The following is a 25635-nucleotide window of genomic DNA, read 5'->3' as shown; positions in this document are numbered from 1 at the left end:
GTCTATATCTTCATGCGTCATCCGGCAAAATAAGAAAATATGCAGCAAGGAGAAGTCCCAGATATCAACCAATCCAACCCCCCACAAAGCATTGTTGAATATCCGCATACAGACACGTCGGATATTGTCCACAGTAGATTTCCCCGGCATGAAGCCGGTTTGATCCCGATGGACTAAGGAAAGGACAACCTTCGACAACCGATTTACGAGCATCTGAGCGAGCAGCTAGACATCTGTGCATCATTAGGAAATGGGCCTATCAGACCCTGCCTACATCGGATCTTTACCGGGTTTTGGGATAAGCACCACTATAGTCTCAGGCATGGTGCAAGGGAGGGCACCCTCCAATTCTGCTGATTCAAGCACCCGCAACAACTGCGGCAACAGAACCCCTTGTAACTTCTTGTAAACCTCGCTCGGAATGCCATCCACTCCTGGGGATTTTTTATTCGCGGAGTCTTTCAAGACTGTCCTCAACTCCTCCAGAGTAAGAGGCAAGTCCAACTCTCCTCTCTGGTCCGGGGAGAGGGAGGACAAGGAGATACCACTCACAAATGCAGCCAACTCCGCCTGGGTACAAGTAGTTTTGGTGGCGTATGTGTCCTGATAGAATTCAAACATCACCTGTAGAATGCCCCCATCATCAGAAACAACCCTCCCCAGCGGGTCTTGCAAACAACCAATAAATGTCACCCGCTGCTGCGCCCTAGCTATAGAGGCAGGCAGCCTACCCGTACCTTCCCCACACTCAAAGTAACGCTGCCTAACAAAGAATCTTTTATGCTCAGCGGTGAGCTCCAGGTGGTGTTTATACTCAGACTGGGCACTAACCCAACACTTCTGCGTGTCAGGTGTCGGGTCTACAATGTACCTACTTTCTGTATTCACCACCACTTTCTATAAAAAGGAAATACATTTTTCTTATGAAGTATATTAGAAAGCTTGATGTTTTGCAAGATGTACAACATATAAAAAGTAATTGTATGTGACAGTGCCCGTTTAAAGAATAGCTATTGTTTTAATTTTTTTTTCTTTAAATCCATACTATAAACTTTGTAATATGTCCTATTGCAGACAGATGACATTTTCATCACTTATCATGCTCCCCTTTTTCCTTCCTTTTTGGCATCTGCACTGATCACTCTCAATTTACTGATAACATCCATACAAACAACTGAAAAATCAGGTTACTGTTGCTGCCAGTAGACGTCTATAGAAGGTGAGGGGGAGGAGAAAATCAGAGGCAGAGACGCACAGAGATGTTTCTGCACCTTTAACTATCTCACTTCAGTACTGGATTTGCAACAGGACTGCTCAGTACTGCTGTATGATGTCTTCCATGCTGCTGCTGCTGCTTCTAGTAACGCAGGGGAGCAGAATCTCTTCTTCACTATGTGTACAGTGTGGGACATTTATGTATGGGGAGATTTATTAAAACCAATTAGAAAATACCAGAAATACTGCTACTCCTCATACATGCATGCAAAGCAGCTGATTCTGAAAAGTCACCTAAAACTATATTTTTACCTCCACATTTGGTGAATTTGTGACATTAATGGCTTTCATGATCTTCTCAAACATAAATGCATGGATTCCTTAGTTAACATAAAAGATTGCATTTTAAGTTTGTGGTTTGTGATTACATTTTTAGGTATCCTTGAAACCAGAGTCGCTTAGTCATGCAGAAGCTGCATCTATACCCTACGTGGTACTGACTGCTTGGGCAGCCCTTGTTAATAGCTGTGGTTTGACTAAGGAAAAGTGTCCAGGGAAACGGTAAGTGTCACTTAGTGTTTTTTGTTTGTGGTAAAAAAAATTGGTCACATGGTTACGCTTTTCTTTTCGTTTTTTTCATTTATGGGATGGATACCTGGTAACCTTATGGGATAACATAATGTAATATATTTTTTTGAAAAATTAATTTTGGTGGCATGACTTGCTTGAAAGTCAGCATCACTGGCTGCGTAGTGGAGGATATGAGTAACCTTTTTGTATTTTTTTTTTTTTTCAGTGTATTAATTATTGGGTCGTCAGGGGGAGTTGGTACAGCAGCCATTCAGGTATTTGCATCCTAGCAATATACAAACATAAAAACACACACAAATCAGCCATAACAATCAATTCTAATATTGCAATGCTAAAACAAGTGTGACCCATGAATCCCTGAGCTCCACAACACCTTTGAAGGTGTTCTGTGGTAAGCCCTGTAAGGTTTGAGGTGAGGACTCTATCATGGATTGGACTTGTTTTTCATCACATTTACAATGGATTGAGTTTTTAGGACTATGAAGGCCAATTAAACACGTTGAATATTTTTTCATGTTCTTCAAGCAATTTAAAAAATAAAATCATTATCTTACTGTATAAGGCCACCGCTATTAAGAAATGTCTTTACTTGTTTCACAACAATGCATAGGTAAATATGTGTCAATGTAACATCCATATGAATGGCAGGATCCATGGTTCTGTTCTGATTCTCAGATGCCCATTGTAGGCGCTTTTAGCAGAAAACAGGGATTATCATGGGTACTGGGACGAGTCTGCAGCCACACAGCCCTATACGCCACAAGCTGCGATGTATTGTGTGTTTTAACACCATTAAATTACGTTCAGCACTAGTTTGTGTAATTTGTGCTACAATAGATTTTCTGTGGGCTTGGACCAGACAGACCAGCATTCACCCTCTACTTACATCAGTATTCATATGATTCAGCTCACATTCAAATAAAATGCTTGATGTACCTATTGACATGGGCCATTAAAGGGGTACTCTGGTGCTTAGACATCTTATCCCCTATCCAAAGGATAGGGGATAAGATGCCTGATCGCGGGAGTCCCGCCGCTGGGGACCCCCGTGATCTTGCATGCGGCACCCGGTTTGTAATCAGTCTGATTACCGGCGACTACAGGGCCGACGGCGTATGACGTCACGCCTCCGCCCCTGTGTGATGTCACGCTCCGCCCCTCAATGCAAGCCTACGGGAGGGGGCGTGATAGCTGGGGTGCTGCGTGCAAGATCTCGGGGGTGTCCGGTTTAAATGGTTTAGTGTTAAAGGGGTACTCCGGTGAAAACCTTTTTACTTTTAAATCAACTGGTGGCAGAAGGTTAAACATATTTGTAAATTACTTCTATTAAAAAATCTTAATCCTTCCTGTACTTATTAGCTGCTGAATACTACAGAGGAAATTCTTATCTTTTTGGAATGCTCTCTGATGACATCACGAGCACAATTCTCTCTGCTGACGTTATTATTATAATAATAATGCTTTATTTATTGTTGTCCTTAGTGGGATTTGAACCCATGTCCCCAGCACTGCAAGGCAGCAGTGCTAACCACTGAGCCACCATGCCGCCCTTAGCATCTGCTACATACATTGCTAAAATGGACAGAGATGTTAGCAGAGAACACTGTGCTCGTGATGTCATCAGTGTTCCAAAAATAAAGGAATTTCCTCTGTAGCATTCAGCAGCTAATAAGTACTGGAAGGATTAAGATTTTTTAATAGAAGTAATTAACAAATATGTTTAACTTTCTGCCACCAGTTGATTTAAAGTAGTACCCCTTTAATATTTAGACCATGCCTTCCGACTAGTTGGACATGTGAAAAAAAACTAATTATGCACTTTATTTTGGTGGATGCAGGGATTTTAGTTTGTTTCATTTAAAATGTTTATATATATATATATATATATATATATATATATATATATATATATATATATTTTTTTTTTTTTACTCTAATAATAACAATAGATACTTTTTTTTTTTTTTTTTTTTTTAGCTATTGAAAGCATGGGGTGCCCATGTAACTGCTGTCTGTTCTGGAAATGCCTTTACCCTGATGAAAGATCTTGGAGCTGATGACATTATTGACTATACTGTAGAAAGTTTGCAAGACCAGTTGAAGACAAGGGATCTGTAAGTCCATACTGCATTCAAATATGTCTACAATTTCTTCAAGTTTGTGTTGTGTTTTGGTCTTGGTCATTAATGATATTAAGGTATCCTTCTGATGCTTGAATGAGATTCAGCACTGTATGTAAATTTCTTCTCTTCTTTACCATGTCTAGACTACCAAACAATGTTTATTTTAAAGATAGCACAGAATAGAAAAAAAATAGAAGTAGAGCTTGCAGAACAGAAAGCTGCGGTGAAGGAGGATAGAAAAGAGATCTCCATTTTAAAAGATAGGATTATTGATGTAAGGTTTTTTAGTAATTGATTAAAGGAAAATGTGGGGTCGGAAGGGTCTTTCCCCTTTTCTGTTTGGAAAGAGCGCATAGAGTTCCATAAAAAAAAAAACCTGTGGGTAGCCCCCCAAGAACCATGTTGATAAAAATTCTCTCTTCTAGTGATCGTGACTATCTATTCCGGAGGGCTAGGGAGAAGGGACCATTGACCCATAATGGCAGGAAAATAGGGGGAGCGAGATATGATGGCATAGTGGAAAGATCTGTTGTGTGTTTTATTTTTTATTTTATTTATTTTTTTTAACAGCGGATCAGGTGGGGGAGGGAGGGGAGTTTGGCATGAGTTTTTTTTTTTTTGTGTGTGTTATCTAAATGGGTTCTGATTGTTTGAAGTTCCTGGTTTGGAATGTGAGGGGAACTGGTGATAGAGGAAAGAGGGCCACTATATTTGATAGAGTTGAGAATTATCTTCCAGCAATAGTTTGCCTACTGGAGACGCATACTACAAATTTAACTTCCAAGAGGTTAGTAAAACGATCGATAGGTTGTGAACTGCACACTTTCTTTTCTTCATATTCTTCTGGTGTCTCTATCCTGATAAAAATATCTCCGTCCAAAATTTACACAAAAGAAATTGATGATAGAGGTAGATATATTTTTTTACATGCACAATTTAATTGCAAACAGATGATTGTGGCGGTGTTCTATATTCCTCCCCCGTTCTCCTCGCAGCCACTCATTAGGTTGGTGAACATTATAAAAGGGAAAGAATATTTACCTTTGATAAGTATGTGGGATTTAAATTCTACACTGAATCCCTACTTAATAAATACAAAATTAGAGTTATAGATAGTTCTACCAGTAACTATAGCTATACTTCCCCATTGGGTACATTTGTGGACGAAATGCTGTGGAGAGATCTGTGGCACATGATGAATCCTAATGTAAAAAAATTATCTTGTTTTTCAGCCACACATCGAACCGCATCGCTGATTGATTTAGTTCTATGTAATGAGTTTGCCCTTAGAATGAGAAAAAATGTAAAGTATGAAGTGATTATAGGGAAAGAGTAGAGGGACAATTGAAGCAATTTGGGGAAATAAATATGGGGTCTTCCGCTTTACAAATATTGTGGGATACATCTAAGGCGTTTCTTAGAGTACTGCTATATAGGGAGGTGAGGAACAAAAAAAAAAAAAAAAAAAAAAAAAGGGAATTTTCTGAGACTGAAAATTCTCTGAGGCATCAATGTGATATGGGACAGGAGAAATTCTCGCAAAATCCCACCTCTGTGAATTGTCAGGAAATGGAAAAAATTCAGGCTAAACTATCAGACAATTTGTTAGGTAAAACACAACACATTTTTTAGCAGACAAAAACATTTTGTGGAAGGTGGACGACTGGGGAAACTCCTAGCACAGTTGGTAAAAGCGCAGTAGGAAAAATCGGGTATACTGGCTCTGAAGGACCTGAGGGGGTATATAATAAGGGACCCTAAAGAGATTGTGGATCAGATTAGTGATTTTTTTTCGTCTTTGTATCAGACAGAAGGGGTTAGAGGGGAAAGTGCAATTTTGAAATATCTAGAGACCTTTACCCAAATAGGACCTTTGTCCTTTACCCAAATTGTCCATGGATCAAGAAAATAAATTAGACATGGTGATTACGGTAGAAGAGAGAGAGCTGGCGATGAAAACTTGTAAGGGATCCTCGGTACCTGGCCCAGATGGACTGACATTTGATTTATATAGAGAGTTTAGCACGGTCCTCCTACCATATTTGTGTAGGATATATGATTCTTATGAATCCGGCGCCCTTCCTGCATCAATGATGGAAGCGGTTGTAATTCTTATTTTGAAAAAAGGGAAAAATCCTTTTAAAATAGTATCCTAACGCCCAATTCCTTTACTTAATACTGATGCCAAGATCCTGGCCAAAGTTTTGGCTAGGAGACTGGCGGGAGAGATTGAAACTATTATAGGAGAGGACCAGACTGGTTTTGTTCCAGGAAGACATATACAGACAAATTTAATTAGGAACTATGCTAATATTCAAATGGGTATGCAGCATGGCCACTCCCCCCTGTCACTTGATGCCATGAAGGCATTTGACAGGGTGGCGTGGGAATTCTTGTGGTTTACTTTACGGGAGTTAGGGGTGCCCCCTCTCCCCTATATGTGTGCTATATGTACAATTTTTTAAGCCCCTGGAATTAAGGGGTTTGGGTTAAAAGAGGAAAGGTATAAGCTGCTCCTATACGTGGACGATTTATTAATATTTCTACAAGATACAGAGTTAATGGTCCCTAGGGTGATGGAAGTGGGGGAGGAGTTTGGGCATCTTTCGGGATTAAAGATTAATTGGGATAAATCGGCCTTGCTCCCCAGCAATAACCAAACGATGTCCTCGATTGGAGGTATAATGGTGTTGAGACAGGGAGAGGTGCTAGAATATCTCGGGTTAAAAAGATCATCGCAAGTCAATGATTTTTAAAAACTAAATTTGATTCCCATTATAAAAGAACTGCAGTCTAAGATGCGGGTATGGAAGAATCTCCCCTTGTCCCTAGCAGATAGGATAGGGTTAATTAAAATGGTGGTCCTACCGAAAATTCTTTTTGTGTTATTTGCAGCTCCTATATGGATTACTGACAAGTAGTTTAGGGCCCTTGAAGCCGAAATGGGTAGACTGTTGTGGGGTCACAGTAGGGTGCGTAAAGAGATAATATGCAAAAAGAGCTTAAATGTTTTTTTGGTCAAGACCCTAGTAGACAGGTGCAGCAGAAAGACCAAAAGGTCAGCGGGGACCATAACTCCCAGTACTGTAAGCACTAACTTCTGCACCTGAGCCCAATAGGGAACTATCACTGGACAAGACCAAAATATGTGGAATACAGTACCCAAACCCACCCCACAATGCCAGCATTGAGGAGGGATAGTGGGATTCAGCCTGTTAAGCAAAGCCGGGGTTATGTTACCATCCCATGAGCATCTTATATTGCATCTCTTTGCATGCTGTGCAGATAGAAGCCTTAGAGGCTTGCTCCCATATCAACCGCCATTGAGGGAGAGTGATAGAAGTGTTGAGGGCCTCTTCCCAACGGCTCATAAACAATGGTAGGGGGGGGGCATACGGGGGCAACAATAAGTAGGAGTATATACTGGAGAGCAATCCCCTCGTCTGAGGGCCGCCCCTACACAGAAAAGGCCCCTAGTACCCCATTCCCGGACCATACCAGAAGTCAAACCAGGAGGAAAGTCAGGATGAAAGAGAGAGGATTGGAGAGGCGAGAAAGAGGAGAGAAGTCCAAAGCACCTAAAGCAATAGGTCCAGACATTTCGGGAAAACAACATAGGGCCTAGAATGGGGTATTCAGGGAAGGGGAGCGGAACCGACCACAAGAAAGAGTTGGGATGGATAGGGGCTGGCCATAATTTTTCCAACTCCATCCACTTACTGTATGCATGGTAAGTAGACCAAGCTGAGTAAGTAGACGAAGGTGAGCCGCTGGGTGACATCCAGGACACCCAGCCCACCGAGAGACCTGTTAGCCAGCATCATCGACATTGGGAGGCGATGTCTCTTACCATCCCATATGAACCGGAAAATAGCCGATTGGAAGGAGCGCAACATGGCCAAAGGCAGCGTCTCAAAAAAGTTAAGCAATTTAGGGAGGATAGTCATCTTCCCCGCCGCAATACGCCCGGAAAAAGAAATCTACTGAGACCTCCACTTTCCCATTAAGGTACGCAGCTCACAAAAGAGGCGAGGGTTGTTAGCAGAGTAAAGAGTAGAGTAGCGAGGGGAGAGCGACACACCAAGGTAAGAGATGGCAGAGGAAGACCAACAAAAGAGTAGTTAGCCTGTAAGAGGGAGACTAACGAGGGAGGGAGGTTAAGCGGCATGGCTTCTGATTTAGAAAGGTTAACCTTGTAGGCAGAGACAAGACCATAGAAATGCAGATGTTTATACATGGAAGGCAGAGACAGGAGGGGGTTAGTAAGAGTAAGAAAAATATCAGCGAAAAGGCAGATCTTGAAATCCCTGCCATGGAGGGAAACACCAGAAATGTCCGGATCCCCCCTGGATCAGGGTGGCAAGGGGCTCTATGCACAAGGCAAAAATCAAGGCGGATAACGGACACCCTTGCCTAGTGCCATTACTCAAAGTAAAGTTCGAGGAAGAGGCATGAGGAAGTTTGAGAGAGGCTATGGGAGAGGAGTAGAGACCCTGCAAAGCAGTAAGAAAATTGCAAGATATTTCAGTAGTAGCAAGCAAAAACAACCAACCTAGCCTATCAAAGGCCTTCTAAGAATCTAAACTCAAGACCAAAGCCTGTTCCGACCTCCGGTTGACTACATCAATAAGATCCACTACCCTCCTCGTGTTATCACCTCCCTGCGGTCTTTATGTAGAAGGGAAGGCAGGAAACGGCAAAGGCGATAAGCTAAATTTTTTGAAAACATCTTCAGAATTGAGGAGGGCAATGGGTCGGTAACTAGAGCAGTCATGGGGGTCCTTACCTGGCTTGGGAATCAGGGTAATCAGAGAGTGAAGGAAGGATTGCGGGATTTCTGAGAGCTCCTCAATAGTGATCGGGGGGGGGGGGGGTTTAACAACTGTTAGCTGCCGAAAGAGTCGGGAGGCTACATCCAGAGAGAAAAGAATCAAGCATTGCAGTACACTCTCCAGGGTCTGAGGGGAGTTGAGAGGGGAGTGAATAGAGTTTAGAATAATAGTCAAAGAAGAGTTTAGAAACAGAGTCAGGGTGGTATTGGAGGGTACCAGTGGAGTCCTTCAGGGCAGAGGGGGCCTGAGCAGCAGCACGATCCCGAAGGCGCCGTGCCAACATAGTGTGTGCCTTGTTGCCCTTCTCATAGAAACATTGCTTAGCATAGAGCAGTTAGCGCTCCACCTTATGAAGGGCCAAGCCGCTCAACTAGGAGCGAGCCTCAACCGGACGCCTCAGCACCGAAAGAGAGGGAGAGGACAGGAGAAGAGATTCCAAGCGAGTGATCAGAGCCCTAAGTTCCCAGGAGCGAGCCAAGGCATTAAGTTTCTATCTAGAGCCCAAAACGATACAGTGGCCACGAACTACCGCCTTGTGGGCTTCCCATAAGGTCGCCGGGGAGGACATAGAGCCCTTGTTATTGGCAAAGTAGGTAGATATGCTCGCCTGGATAGAGACCCGGGAAGTGGGAGTTTTAAGCAAAGAGTCATTGAGGCGCCAATGACAGCGGGTGTGAAGTTTGTGATACAAGGGACTGGGAGCCCAGCACAGGTAGTGGCTGTATAGGGGCAGCACTTACCCGCCTCAGACAGCACAGTCCCACGCAGCAACGTCAGGCGACAGCACCTCTGGGTCCTCAGCCACAGTGATAATTTTTACACTTACATGCTGGTGTTGGCCCATACTTTTCATTTTCACCAGAAGGAAAAGGGGAAAAAAAAAGATCCCCAAAATTTGTAACGCTATTTCTCTTGAGTACGGAAATACCCCATATGTGGACGTAAAATGCTCTGCGGAAGCACAACAAGGCTCAGGAGTGAGAGTGCACTATGTACATTTGAGGCCTAAATTGGTGATTTGCACAGGGGTGGCTGATTTTACAGCGGTTCTGACATAAACGCAAAAAAAATAAATACCCACATGTGACCCCATTTTGGAAACTACACCCCTCACGGAATGTAACAAGGGGTATAGTGAGCTTTAACACCCCACAGGTGTTTGACGAATTTTAGTTAAAGTTGGATGTGAACATGAACAATTTTATTTTCTTCACTAAAATGCTGGTGTTTATCCCAAATTTTTCATTTTCACAAGGGGTAATAGGAAAAAAGCCCCCCAGAATTTGTAACCCCATTTTTCTGAGTATATAAATACCCCATGTGTGGACGTAAAGTGCTCTGCGGGCAAACTACAATGCTCAGAAGAGAAGGAGCGCTATTGGGCTTTTGGAGAGAGAATGTGTCTGGAATTGAAGGCAATGTGTGTTTACAAAGCCCCCATAGTGCCAGAACAGTGGAACCCCCCCCCCGACGTGACCCCATTTTGAATTCCCTCACAGAATTTAATAAGGGGTACAGGGAGCATTTACACCCCACAGGTGTTTGATTTTTTGAACAGTGGTCCGTGAAAATGAAAAATGTAATTTTTCATTTGTACAGCCCACTGTTCCAAAGATCTGTCAAACGCCAGTTGGGTGTAAATGCTCACTGCACCCCTTATTACATTCTGTGAGGGGTGTAGTTTCCAAAATGGGGTCACATGTGAGGGGTTTCTGCTGTTCTGGCACCATGGGAGGTTTGTAAATGTACATGGCCCCCGACTTCAATTCCAGCTAAATTCTATCTCCAAAAGTCCAATGGAGCTCCTTCTGTTCTGAGACCTGTACTGAGCCAGAAGAGCACTTAACATCCATATATGGGGTGTTTTCTTAACCGGGAGAAATTGGGCTTCAAATTGTTGGGTCCATTTTCTCCTATTACACTGTGTGAAAATGAAAAATTTGGAGTAACACCATAATTTTAGTGTTAAAAATCAACTTTTCCATTTTCACGTCCAAATTCAACGCAAAGTCGTCAAACACCTGTGAGGTGTTAAGGTTCACTATACCCCTTGTTACGTTCCTTGAGGGGTGTAGTTTCCAAAATAGTATGCCATGTGTGGGGATTTCTGCTGTTCTGGAACCCTGGGGACTTTCTAAATGTAACATGCCCCTCAAAAACCATTTCAGCAAAATTCTATCTCTCTTCTAAGCATTGTAGTGTGCCAGCAGAGCATTTAACGTCCACATATGGGGCGTTTTCTTAATCAGGAGAAATTGGGCTTCAAATTTTGGGGTCCATTTTCTCCTATTATCCCTTATGAAAGAGAAAAATTTTGGGTAACACCATCATTTTAGTGTTAAAAATCGAATTTTCCATTTTCACGTCCAACTTCAACGCAAAGTCGTCAAACACCTGTGGGGTGTTAAGGCTCACTATACCCCTTGTTACTTTCCTTGAGGGGTGTAGTTTCCAAAATACCAAAATAGTATGCCATGTGGGGGGTATTTTGCTGTTCTGGCACCATGGGGGCTTCCTAAATGCAACATGGCCCCCAAAAACCATGACAGCAAGATTCATTTTCAAAAATCCTATAGTTGCTCTTTCCCTCTTGAGACATGTTGTGAGCCCACAGGGCACTTTATGTCAACGCATGAGGTATTTACGTACTCGAGAGAAATTGGGCTACAAATTTGGGGGGCTTTTTCTCCTTTTTACCACTTTTAAAAATGAAAAAAATGGGGATACAAGAACATGTTAGTGTAAAAAAACGCAGATTTTGATTTTTCTCCTCCACTTTGCTGCAATTCTTGTGAAACGCCTAAAGGGTTAACAAACTTTTTGAATGTCATTTTGAAAACTTTGAGGGGTGTGGATTTTGACATTTTCATGAAAATTATGATAATTGCTGCTATACTTTGAAGCCCTCTGTCTTCAAAAAGTAAAAATAAGTCAATTTTATGATGCCAACATAAAGTAGACATATTGTATTTGTGAATCAATATAAAATGTATGTGGAATATCCATTTTCCTTACAAGCAGAGAGTTTCAAAGTTAGAAAAATTCAAAATTTTCATGAAATTTTTAGATTTTTTTCACCAAGAAAAGATGCAAGTAACGACAAAAATTTACAGCTATGTTAAAGTAGAATATGTCACGAAAAAAGTATCTCGGAATCAGAATAATCGGTAAAAGCATCCCAGAGTTATTAATGCATAAAGTGACAGTGGTCAGAATTGCAAAAAAGGGTCAGTCCTTAAGGTTAAAAAGGGCTCAGTCCTTAAATGGTCTCCTTCTGCTCTTAATTATCTGGGGGTTCTCTTGACCCCTTCTTACGCCTCTCTCTATTCTGCTAATTTCCCCCCTCTATTCCGAGATCTTCGAGCCCTTATGGAGAAATGACGTCCCCAATATATTTAGTTTTTTTGTTGCATAGCGGCAGTTAAAATGACGGTCCTGCCTAAGTTGTTGTATTTTTTTGAGACGCTCCCGATAAGGGTCCCTCTCTCTGCTCTTCGCTCCTTTCAGTTGGCTGTCTTTTGTTTTATTTGGGACGCTAAGAGACATCGAATGCCGATGTCTGTTATAATGGCGGGTAGGTCCCATGGGGGTTTGGCGGTACTGGACGCGGTGAAGTATTATTGGGCTACCCATTTGCTCCACCTAGCTGCCTGGTCGTCGTACCACACACACAGTAGATGGATGGAACTTTAGAAGCTGTGGCTAGCCCCTGTTCACCCTTACTCTCTCCTCTGGACTCTCCCGCTATCTTCTCCCTCTTTTGGTCCTCTCCTAGGTCGATGTCCTTTTCTCGATATGTTTGGGGTTACTGTTCAGTTAAGTATAAATTATTGTCCTCATCTTCCCCTATGCGGTCCTTTTTATATCACCCTGACTTCCCCTCTCCTGACCTCTGGTATGGTGAGGGAATGGGGCTCCCGGTGGCTCTTTTGTTGGGCTGATGTTGTGCATTTCCACTCTCATGACCTCCTGCCTTATGATCATCTAGTGTCTAGGAACGGTCTTCGCTCCTCCGAGCGGTTCCACTATCTCCAACTTAATCATTTTATTCCATGGTTGTTTCTCTGCCTACGGGCTTTGAACAACTGTGCCGTCAGGGGCTGCAGGCTAAGGGCCTCCTTTCGGCTATTTAGTCCATTCTTAATTCCCCTCTGGGTGACTCTGACACTGCTCATTGTTTTATGGGCCGCTGGGAGCAGGTTTTCAATACCAGTATCACTATTCCACAGCGAGTGATTTGGGAACAGGCTTCTAAGGCCTCAATTTGTACGGCCTATAAGGAAACCCAATTTAAAATGCTCATGGGATGGTACCATACCCCTGAACTCCTTAACAGACTGAACCCATCTATCCCTCCACAATGCTGGAGTTGTGGAGTGGGGATTGGGTCCACATTTCATATTTTTTGGTCTTGCCCGCTTATTGCGGAATATTGGAGTATGGTCGCCAGTCTAATTGAGTCGTATTGGGGGTTACTGTTCCTCCTGATCTCCTGGTTTATCTACCTGTCTCTCAGGGTGCTGTCCAAAAAAACGTTTAAACTTTTTATGCATGCTGTCCTAGCGGCTAAGACACTGATAGCTAAATGCTGGAAGCAAACTCTCCCTCTGACGAAAAATGTGCTTTTGGCCTGAGTCCATGAGATCCGATCTCTTGAGTCCCTGACTGCTTCTCTGAATAATACTATACCTCTGTTCCTCTCTATTTGGGATCCATGGGATCGTTTTACTGATCGCCAACCTCCCTGAGCTACTCACTCTCCCCTCTTCTTTCTCTCCTTATCTATCCCCCCCCCCCTCTTCCTTCTTTTTGTTTTCCTAGTGTGGCGACTGCTGTTTTGTGTACTTTTTGTGTTTGTCTTGTTTATCATGTGCTTGAACTCTGCGCTCTTTTATAGAGTATTTTTTTTCTTCGTCTCCTGCCTTGATTCGGGCCTTTTGTTTCTTTGTCATGTTCTTTTCTCTCTGGCTCTATGTTGCAGACTTGCATTGCTCTATGGTTGTACTGAGTAATACCTATATTTTGCTCTAATTTGTGATTGTGTATTGCATATTGAGCCAGACTGCTCTACCGGGAACATCTGGTTTGGTTTATACTACTGTTTATGTACTGGAATCTTGTATTTCATTTTGTAAAACCTTTAACAAATATGTATGAAGGAGTAGGGTTTTTTTTTTTTTTTTTTTTCCTGTGCCAAGTGGGGGTGGGGGGAGGTTGTGGGTATTGAAAATGTACAATGTTATGTATATGATGTAAATTAATTAGCTATTTTATTTTGTGCACTAATAAAAATATTTGAAAAAAAAAAATAAAAAGATATATTGCACATATTGGTATATACAGCTGATGGGGCATTTGCAAGGTTAACAAATTCACCCATGGTATGTCTTCTAGCCTGTCAGTAGACTATTTATTAGTGTTGAGCCAATCGACAGTAAGATTCTCTGAACCCAAATTAAATGAATGGACCACTGATTCATTAATTTTTCTGAAAGTTGTTCTCGCTGAGAAGTCTTCATTGAGACAGCCCAGAGTCTCTTTCCAGAGTTATCCATGGGACCAGAACACTTGGAAAGCAGAACAACTTTTAGAAAAATAAAATAATCAATGTCATTAGATTTAGGTTCAGCCAAACTTTCTGTAGATTTGCTCTTTTCTACTACAGACTAGTTTGCTGCAGTTTCCAGAAGAAAATAAAGTTTTTCCATATTTGGCCGCCTTGGATTTAGATAAGTTAGAATTTCTTAAAGGGGTACTCCGCTGCGAATGCCTAAGCCAATGCCGGGAGCTCGTGATGTCATAGCCCTGCCCCCTCATGCAGTCACGCCCCGCCCCCTCAATGCAAGTCTATGGGAGGGGGCTTGACAGCCATCACGCCCCCTCCCATAGACCTGCATTGAGGGTGCAGGGCGTGACTGCATGAGGGGGCGGGGCTATGACATCCCAAGCTCCCTGCTCCAGCATTCGGAACAAGCAAGTAACATTACACCAGAGCTCTGACCTCTATATCCAATACAGCTCTCAAGAAGTTCTTTCACTGTGAACGGTCCCACAGGGACTTTTATGGTGAATAGGTTTGAGGATGATACTTAGCCTTTAGGATGTTGGTTCCTTCTCCAACCTCAGTGAAATTTTTTAACAGCTTAGCGGTCAAGTTGTAGAAAGAATTTCGCAGCTACGCCTTGGGAGTCCACATCTGCTTGTAGGAGGGGGTTAATTATCCTCCTGATATGTATTTACTAAGTCATCCTCTACCTGTATTAGTGTTTGAATCTGTTCAATTCAGTTTAATCTCTGCACTTTGCCTCTTTTAGTCCCCGCACATTTGTCAGTAGTCTTTCAAAGATTGTTTTATTTAAAAGCATGAAGGCTTTCTAGAGCAAGGAGTATCCTGAATGAATTCCTTCACAATACCATATGTATACTTGTCTGTGCAAAGGATTGCCAGAATCTGTCTCATTATATTAGAAGCCTCGCTATGGAAAGAACAATGTTTCTATTCACTGTATATGAGTAAATATTAGCCATCAATCATCTTGAGGCTCTGCCTATAAACACACTGGACTATGTGTCTGATGTATTTTGTGATCAGTCACCTTAGCAATCTGTCTTTACAATATACAATACATATGTATTCTTTAATGGGGCCAAAGGTACTCTTAGTACAATGGAAAAGATGTTTAATGTAAAACCCAAGTCATTAACGCCTCTGTTTGCTGACAACAAGTGGATTTCATTATATTATGTGGAGCAGATGACTATCTTGTCTACTGTCACATACTGGTGGAAAAGCAAAACACAACCATTTGCATATTTTCTGATTTGCCATGGTACAAGCTGATGCGTGGAACAACATGTAAATGTAAAGTTCCCCTGGCTTTTTCCCCGTAGTTATTTGAATGATTTGACTGTGGTCTGGTCATCCATCAGGAACCTGCAAATGCATCAACAGCAGATTGCTTTTTATTTTCTATTTTTGGAAACACTTACTTAACCCTTTGTGTTAGTCATTCCAACATAATCATATATATATATATATATATATATATATATATATATATATATATATATACCGTATTTTTCACCATATAAGACGCTCCGGCATATAAGACGCACCCAATTTTAAAGGAGGAAAATCTAGAAAAAAAAGATTCTGAACCAAATACTGTAGTAAAATATTTTATATCAGTATAGTTCCCCCACAATAGTTGGCAGTATAGTTCCCCCACAATAGTTGGCAGTATAGTTCCCCCACAATAGTTGGCAGTATAGTTCCCCCACAATAGTTGGCAGTATAGTTCCCCCACAATGGTAGGCAGCTCCTCCCCCCCTCCCCCCACAATAGTTGGCAGTATAGTTCCCCCACAACAGTAGGCAGCTCCTTCCCCCTCCCCCCCACAATGATTGGCAGTATAGTTCCCCCACAATAGTTGGCAGTATAGTTCCCCCACAATGGTAGGCAGCTCCTCTCCCCTCCCCCCCACAATGGTTGGCAGTATAGTTCCCCCACAATAGTTGGCTGTATAGTTCCCCCACAATGGTTGGCAGTATAGTTTCCCCACAATAGTTGGCAGTATAGTTCCCCCACAATGGTAGGCACTGGCAGCTCCCCCCCACAATAGTTGGCAGTATAGTTCCCCCACAATGGTAGGCAGCTCCCCCCCCCCCCTCCAAAATGGTAGGCAGCTCCCCACCCTCCACAATGGTTGGCAGTATAGTTCCCCCACAATGGTTGGCAGTATAGTTCCCCCACAATGGTTGGCAGTATAGTTCCTCCACAATGGTTGGCAGTATAGTTCCCCCACAATGGTTGGCAGTATAGTTCCCCCACAATGGTTGGCAGTATAGTTCCCCCACAATGGTTGGCAGTATAGTTCCCCCACAATGGTTGGCAGTATAGTTCCCCCACAATGGCTGGCAGTATAGTTCCCCCACAATGGCTGGCAGTATAGTTCCCCCGCAATAGTAGGCAGCTCCCCCCCACAGACATACAGCTTCCAGCCATATACAGTGTATGGCTGGAGGCTGTATCTCTGTGTGCTGCCCCCACAGTGATCCGGTCACCGCTCCTCTGGCCCAGTGTCACATCTACTGCTATGGCCTATGGACCATAGCAGTAGGTGCCGGGACCGGAGGAGCGTAGACCGGAACGCTGAAGATTACACACCGCCGGTCACTCACCAGGCCCCGGTCGGCGTTGGTCTTCCTCCGGTCCTCCGGCGCCTCTATGGTTGTACGCACGGGACGTCACTGAGGTCCCGTGCGTACAACCATAGAGAGGCAGAGGATCGCAGGAAGACCGCAGGAGGACCGGAGGAGGACGCGCATCGGCCGGGGAATGGTGAGTGACCCGCGGACAGCCTTATGTCCCGAAAAGATTTTTCGGGACATAGGGATGTCCGGCATAGGAAAACCTATGATTTTATCTGCCCGGGCCGGCTCCTGTGTGCGGCTGCAGGCGGGGGCCGGCCAGAGCAGGTAAAAACTAATACTGTATATTAAAAACCAGGGGGCCTCCAGCTGTTGTGAAACTACAACTACCAGCATGCCCAGACAGCCTTTGCCGGTCCGGGCATGCTGGTAGTTGTAGTTTCAGAACAGCTGGAGGCCCCCTGGTTTTTAGTATACAGTTATTAGTAATTCACTTGCCCGGCACCCGGAACTGTATGTTCCAGGCGTAGGGCAATAAACATAGCCGGTGTGAGGTGAAAAATTCATCGGCGGTCATGAGGCTGCTGCGGGTGGGGAGCGGGTAGTCAGCGCTGTACCGCACCGCCGCAGCCTCTGTACTTACAGCTGACTTCCCGCTCTCGCCCGCAGCAGCCTCGGGCGTATATTCGCCGTATAAGACGCACCAACTTTTCCCCCCACGTTTTGGGGAAGAAAAAGTGCGTCTTATACGGCGAAAAATACGGTATATATATATATATGTACATGTACCTTGACAATATAAAAGTATGAAAAGATGGCTGCTTAAAGCTAGTTTTTATATTGCTTACAGTAATATTAAAATTTTTCTGTTCAGCTAAGGTCCAGCATTTTAGCAAGGAACACCAAAGTAAGTGCAGCCATATTGGTTTGACAATAAACTCTTTTTCTGCAGCCTTCTCAGTCAGTAACACAATAACAATTCTTTATCAGCTTTGTAAATTACTTCTATTAAAAAATCTTAAGCCTTCCAGTACTTTTTATGGGCTATATACTACAAAGGAAATGCTTTACTGTTTAGATTTCTCTGATGTCATGACCACAGTGCTCTCTGCTGACATCTCTGTCCATTTTAGCAACTGTCGAGAGTAGGAGAAAATCCCCATAGCAAACATATGCTGCTGTGGACAGTTCCTAAAATGGACAGCGGAGAGCACTGTGGTATATAGCCTCTAAAAAGTACTGGAAGGATTAAAATTTTTTAATAGAAGTAATTTACAAATCTGTTTAACTTTCTGGCACCAGTTTAAAAAGAAAAAAAAATTTCCACGGGAGTACCCCTTTAACCCCTTAACGACGCAGGACGTATATTTACGTCCTGCGCCGGCTCCCGCGATATGAAGCGGGATCGCGCCGCGATCCCGCATCATATCGCGTGGGTCCCGGCGCTAATCAACGGCCGGGACCCGCGGCTAATACCACACATCGCCGATCGCGGCGATGTGCGGTATTAACCCTTTAGAAGCGGCGGTCAAAGCTGACCGCCGCTTCTAAAGTGAAACTGAAAGTATCCCGGCTGCTCAGTCGGGCTGTTCGGGACCGCCGCGGTGAAATCGCGGCGTCCCGAACAGCTGATCGGACACCGGGAGGGCTCTTACCTGCCTCCTCGGTGTCCGATCGACGAATGACTGCTCCGTGCCTGAGATCCAGGCAGGAGCAGTCAAGCGTCGATAATGCTGATCACAGGCGTGTTAATACACGCCTGTGATCAGGATGAGAGAAAAGTGTGTGCAGTGTTATAGGTCCCTATGGGACCTATAACACTGCAAAAAAAAAGTGTTAATAAAGGTCATTTAACCCCTTCCCTAATAAAAGTTTGAATCACCCCCCTTTTCCCATAAGAAAAATAAAACAGTGTAAAAAAAAATAAAAATAAACATATGTGGTATCGCCGCGTGTGTAAATGTCCGAACTATAAAAAATATATCATTAATTAAGCCGTACGGTCAATGGCGTACACGCAAAAAAATTCCAAAGTCCAAAAAAGCGTATTTTGGTAACTTTTTATAACATTAAAAAATGAATAAAAAGTGATCAAAAAGTCAGATCAAAACAAAAATCATACCAATAAAAACTTCAGATCACGGCGCAAAAAATGAGTCCTCATACCGCCCCGTACGTGGAAAAATAAAAAAGTTATAGGGGTCAGAAGATGACATTTTTAAACGTATAAATTTTCCTGCATGTAGTTATGATTTTTTCCAGAAGTGCGACAAAATCAAACCTATATAAGTAGGGTATCATTTTAACCGTATGGACCTACAGAATAATGATAAGGTGTAATTTTTACCGAAATATGCACTGCGTAGAAACGGAAGCCCCCAAAAGTTACAAAATGGCGTTTTTTTTTCGATTTTGTCGCACAATGATTTTTTTTTTCCTTTCGCCGTGCATTTTTGGGTAAAATGACTAATGTCACTGCAAAGTAGAATTGGCGACGCAAAAAATAAGCCATAATATGGATTTTTAGGTGGAAAATTGAAAAGGTTATGATTTTTTAAAGGTAAGGAGGAAAAAACGAAAGTGCAAAAACGGAAAAACCCTGAGTCCTTAAGGGGTTAAATAATGCAATGTAGGCTATTATTAGAGAATTATGTATAGCTTCTTGTAGATTCATTTTGCTTGCCTCTTTTTGCTGATGTGGCATGCATGGGATAGGCTCTGTTTTGGTTTACAAATGCACAATGATGTGGGTTCTGTAATGCAACCTTCTTTTCCCATGAATCCTCTGGCTGAGGATCAGGTGGTTGATCATTGCACCTGGTCATGTAATTAGGCTGCTATTGCTACCCAGGTGAACTCAGTAGACTCATAAGTGGGTTGGTGTCAGTTCACACTGTGCAGTTTTCATGTGTTTTCTTACTTTAAAGTGCACACACAATATTGCTATGAAAGTGATTTGACCTATAATCACAATTGAGGTATTTTATGAAGATTTGATGTCTTTAGGCTGTGTTCACATACTGAATGTTTATTGTATTTTCGCAGCGATTTTTCCAAAAGTGTGGTAAAGATTACATGTTGTGCTTAATTGTGATACAATATCTTATTTTTTGTCATGTTTTGGGGAAAATTGCAGCAACAGCAGAAAAAAAAGCAGCAAGAAGCACATATGTGTGAACCCAGCCGTAAGGGGTGGTGTAGAACTACTATATACTCTGATCCCATAGAGAGAGCAGATAGAGCTGGGAGGGTCTGAGGGCTAGTAGGAGGGGGTCTGGTAAGTGATGATGTCATCCGGTAGTCCACAGGACTCCCATTAGACACAGTAGGCTAATTTCACACTTCCTAATGTCTGCACAGAAATCTCGGACATCCTGGAGACTACGTGCACCGGCATAACATGGTGCTAAGACTGCACGGGAATGCGCTGTCTTATAGATGGCTATGCTGTTTTCGCATGATCAAGTTAAAGTAACGAAATTCATAGATGCAGCTGTGCTGGAATAAAACAAATGGTGCTGTAGGACTAGTGATAATGAGTGTGCATGATATGGTCAAAAACAAACCGGAGTGCTTCTTTACTTAGCAGCAACATTCATTGACTTATTCATAGGTTTTTATGTATAAATATTATTATTTTGGCTCACTGCCTGTTGCATGTATGCAACAGAAATTCACAGTGTATAAGGGTGTGTTCACACTACGTAATTCCCGTGGAATTCCGCCTGGTGAACTCTAACATCAGTGTGAATTGGTCTTCTGCAAGACCCATTCACACTGAGCAATTATAGTGGCTGAAATTGTCCGCGTCCTTTATAGCCATCAATAGGGACAGCACAGGGCTGCGTGGTCCTACCGCCGAAGAATTTCTGCGTTGGCTGACAGACTGAATCTCTGCTCGCTGAATTCCGAGAGCGGAAATTCTACTTCAATTGCCCAGTGTGAACACACCCTAAGGAAAAAGTCTTCATTACTCATTGTTTGTAATGCAGTAACTATTCTGTTGTTGTGACCCCATGTCATGCGACCATGACAAGTCCCTTTTTTCAAGTTTTAACAAAAATATAATATGTATATATATTAACTAGTGATGAGCGAACTTACAGTAAATTCGATTCGTCACGGACTTCTCGGCTCGGCAGTAGCTGACTTATCCTGCATAAATGAGTTCAGCTTTCAGGTGCTCCGGTGGGCTGGAAAAGGTGGATACAGTCCTAGGAAAGAGTCTCCTAGGACTGTATCCACCTTTTCCAGCCCACGGGAGCACCTGAAAGCTGAACTAATTTATGCAGGATAAGTCAGCAACTGCCGAGCCGAGAAGTTCATGACAAATAGAATTTACTGTAAGTTCGCTCATCTCTAATATTAACACAAAACCCCCCTTACCCAAAATCCCACCCCACCCTACCCTCAAACAGAACTGTTCTACATCCCCCACGAGTCCAGGTTCATATGTGCCATCTTTTAAAGTGGTCTGAAGCATGTCCAGGGAAAAGAATTCCCTTATCAGATTACCTGGAGTGACCAGATATATCAGAAAAGGTGAAAAATACAAGTAAGCTGGCGCGAAACATCATGTCAGAAAAGCAAGGCAGGAATAGACACCACATGTAATGAGATATCATTCAGCAATATAATGACCAGTCACTTTCAGCCACAGCACGGGTCTGATGTCAGGTGTCAGGTCCTGTTGCAGTATATTGATTGATTCATAATTCCAGTAAAACAGTTTTGTCCCTATACTGGGATTCCCAGCAAACAGTTTTAATCTACGGGAATAAGGTAGCAGGTGCCACCACAGTGGAAATGAAAAAATAAATTGTGGCTGTTGAAATCAATAGGTTGTCTATGTTAAGCATGGATGTGATGGGTCCTCCATGGAGGGAGACCCCCTTTTGTAGCTGTAGTTCATTCTGGCTAAGGCTACATTCACATCTCGTTTTGTACATATGGGTGCCGGATCCGGCTGGGGGAGGGGAAAACCGGGCACTCCCGTACCCCAGCCGGATCAGCCCGTAAGTCCATTTACTTTAATGAACCGCCGGTAGCCGACCGGAGTCAAACGGTGACTCTGGTCAGCTCAGTTTTGACCCGTATGCTGTTTCTTGACCGGACCTCAAACCGTAGTATACTACGGTTTTAGGTCCAGTCCAAAACCGCATACGGGTCAAAACTGAGCTGACCGGAGTCACCGTTTGACTCCGGTCGGCTCATTAAAGTAAATGGAGTCACGGGCTGATCCGGCTGGGGTACGGGAGCGCCCGGTTTGCCCCTCCCCCCGCCGGATCCAGCACCCATATGTACAAAACGAGATGTGAATGCAGCCTAAGTGATGTACAGCTCAAGTTGAGGGACTTTTTTTTTTTTTAACTCAAATTGTTTGATGCAGGTTTTATAAACCAGACAACCCCCTTTAATTTTATGTTCAGAGAAAATACATTTCTACATGACTGCACTTGTACTCCCCTCCCTGCAGTTCAGGGTACGCTCTTCTTCTGAGCAGTTACTGTCTTTGATTTCAGATCCCATGAAGAACTTGTGTGGAACAGTCCATACAGTTTCATCATACAGGAGCTTCTAGTAGCTGAGATGGATATTATAGAGGGAGTGACTAGCTACATAATGAATTAGATGTCTACTCAATAGAAATCCTTCTGTTCAATCACAAAATAATGTGGACCCACTAAGAAACGAAGCACAAGGTGTACATATTTCAATAAACTTTTTTTTATTAAAGGGGAACTCCACTGCTCAGCATTTGGAACAAACTGTTCTGAACACTGGAGCTGGCGCCGGGAGCTTGTGATGTCATAGCTCTGCCCCCTCTTGCTGTCACGTCTGCCCCCTCTTGATGTCACGCCCCGCCCCCTCAATGCAAGTCTATGGGAGGGGGCGTGATGGCTGTCACGCCCCCTCCCATAGACTTGCATTGAGGTGGCTTGATATCAAGAGGGGGCGGGGTTATGACGTCACAAGCTCCCGGCTCTGGCTCCAGCATTCGGAACAGTTTGTTCCAAACGCTGAGAAGCGGAGTACACCTATAATGTTTTAGATATTTATTTTTGCTTTTTTTTAATACATGATGTAATTTTCAGATTTGATGCCATTCTTGATAACATTGGCGGAAGCAGCGAAGAATTGGCTCTTCAGTGTCTAAAACCATGGTCCGGAGCCACATATGTCACACTAGTTACTCCCTTTCTGTATAACAATGACCAGCTGGGGATAGCAGATGGCATGATGCGTACAGGAGTTACGCTGGCATCAAAAGTAGCAAAGGTAATATTTCTGTTTTGTTTTATGTTTGTTTTTTATTTCTTGATAAGCAACTAGTAGATTCCATGGGAAAGGAGAAATATTTCCAATTATATTATGTATTTTGCACCTATATTTCTAAAAAAAAAAAAAATTATTCTACTCCCATGTCCAAGATGTAATCAGTCCATCTCCATTTTCCTTGTTTTAGCACTACTGCAAAGGAATTCACTACCGATGGGGATTCTTTGCTGCCAGTGGTCCATCTCTAGATGAAATAGGGAAGCTTGTTGATGCTGGCAAGGTATGTGGCAACTCAGTTAATGAGTGCGATTTCCAAAAAGACAGTCCACTATGTTTAACAAACATCTGCTCTGTAATATGGTGTCAGAATGTTACTATGCCATTAATGTATGTTGAGTGAATGAATGAAAATGAACATTTTGACCACATACATTGTAGATGTATAGGATATTCACGCTTGATGTTGTTTCTATACTTTTCCAAACAAACAGGAATTTATAATTTCCAAAAAATAGCACATTCTTCCACAAACTACCACTTTGTGCAACAAATATATATTTTTTAAAATGCTGTTAGCAAAAAAATTCTGCACAATTTTGCCACTTCCCCAGATGATGATGTTTTATCGAAGGTGGAAATTCTGTTTGTCTTGAATTATTCTAAGCTGTTTATTGCGAAAAGCTGTTTAAAGGATACTGGCCCTTTAAACGGGTTGTAAGTCTATCTTGCTTTCTTACCCGACTGCTTTTTTCCCCTGGTATTTATTATTATGTCGCATCCTGTTTGTTGCACGTAGATTTTGTTGGTTTTGGTTTCCAACTCCTCTGAGTTGTCGGGAAACAATCCACAACAATTCAACAAATTTGGGTTGGAAACCTTTATAAATACGTGGGAAAGCTCAGAAATATTGGGTTACGCCCCTTTTTCAGGTTTGGGAGACTCCACATGGGGTCCGTCGGGAATTTTTTTTGCGACAGGTCACAGACAAAGATGTGCCAAAAAACCCGACAAAAGAAGTCGGGTTTAGAATAGTAAATGAGGGCCACTGTGTTGTAATGGCTGGTGCAGGAGCTTAAAGGGGTACTCCGCTGCTCAGAGTTTGGAACAAACTGTTCCGAACGCTGGAGCCAGGAGCTCGTGACGTCATAGTCCCGCCCCCTCAATCCTTCTCTCCCATTGACGTTTGTTGTCGGAAAAGTCTGTAGGACCCAATGCACATTAAAAGGTTAGGCGAAACCTGCTGACTTTAATGTGTATTGAGTGTATTCTTTTAGAGAATTCTATGTCATTCAATCCTTTGCCTGCATATACAGTGTTATTCTAGGGGAGGCTAATGAATCATTTCCTCATTGTGATTGTCAGTGTAGAATGAGTTTTGTTTTTGGGAAATAGAGAAAGAACCAAGCACGTGGAGAGTAAACGGCGGTATTTTTGCATAAACAAACATGTATATTTCTCTAATCCCTGCTCTCTACAGACCTATGTGTTAATCCCTTTTCCCAGAACACAACAAAAGTGGCTTGCGCTGGGAGTCTGATGTTCTGCTGTAAATAGGCTGTGTTTTTATTATTCACATAATCTCCCTTGATCTTTGATCATTCATCCTGCCCACGGCCTCCGCCACCTTAATACAGGAAGGACTTTCAACTGAGTCAGTTGATTTTAGCAGGGGCTCAGTATTATGTGGCCCTACTGTATGGTCAGCCGTTCCAGGATTAGATGGACAATGTGGCCGATCAATGCAAATAACACAACTGTACAGTGCTGGATAAGAGGGGCTCATCACTTTGGTATTCATGTCTCAGTGTTTTTAGCACTGAATAGAGCAGAAATACATGAACAATACAAGAGATGAAGTGATATCCATCAAACCTACCAATATGTCTGTTTTATGGGGGAAAACAAATCATTTTTCTCCTTATTAACTGTATAAATATCAGTTCAGTATTCACATTTTGTAGAAAAGATGAGCTGATTCCATTTCATACCTGTATATTTACTAGAGCATGTAGGCAAGTATAGCCATATTTGTTAGAATGATAGTAGGTTTTGAACGCCAATACATTTTCGTTGTTGTTGTGTTTATTTTATTTTATTTTTATTTTTTTTAAAGTATTATTTTGTTTAGGATCTTTACACTATTAAACTTTTATATGGATAGTTATTTGGATAGGTGATAGATTTAATTTATAGGAAACACCTTCAATAATTTATAGCCTTTAGGTTGCCTATAGCTAAAATTTGGTGTTTATTTTGTCTCTATTTTTCTTTTCCTTAGATGCGTCCTGTAATTGAAACAGTACTTCCATTTTCTGATGTTCCCCAATCCTTCCAGAAGTTAGAAGCTGGACATGCACGGGGAAAAACAGTCATTCAAGTTGTTGGTCCTTAAAAAATAAACACTTTTATACTTCCTCCATTTTCCTAAAATATCTCTGTGTGAC

At 42.6% G+C, this 25635-nt stretch overlaps 1 protein-coding gene across 1 annotated transcript in view; it reads left to right on the top strand.

Annotated features, from left to right (window-relative positions):
• RTN4IP1 (reticulon 4 interacting protein 1) overlaps positions 1 to 25635 on the top strand; it is a 30527-nt gene extending 4892 nt beyond the window's left edge. The window contains exons 4-9 of the mRNA XM_056566230.1: positions 1652 to 1776; positions 2012 to 2060; positions 3784 to 3920; positions 23008 to 23191; positions 23379 to 23471; positions 25470 to 25635. Of these exons, the coding sequence (XP_056422205.1) occupies positions 1652 to 1776; positions 2012 to 2060; positions 3784 to 3920; positions 23008 to 23191; positions 23379 to 23471; positions 25470 to 25583 (702 nt within the window). The 3' untranslated portion in view covers positions 25584 to 25635. The remainder of the gene's footprint in view (positions 1 to 1651; positions 1777 to 2011; positions 2061 to 3783; positions 3921 to 23007; positions 23192 to 23378; positions 23472 to 25469) is intronic.

This window comes from Hyla sarda, chromosome 3, assembly GCF_029499605.1.
Source record: "Hyla sarda isolate aHylSar1 chromosome 3, aHylSar1.hap1, whole genome shotgun sequence".
NCBI lineage: Eukaryota > Metazoa > Chordata > Amphibia > Anura > Hylidae > Hyla > Hyla sarda.
Note: the sequence above shows the minus strand (reverse complement) of the source record. Positions and strands in the feature narration are given on the sequence as shown.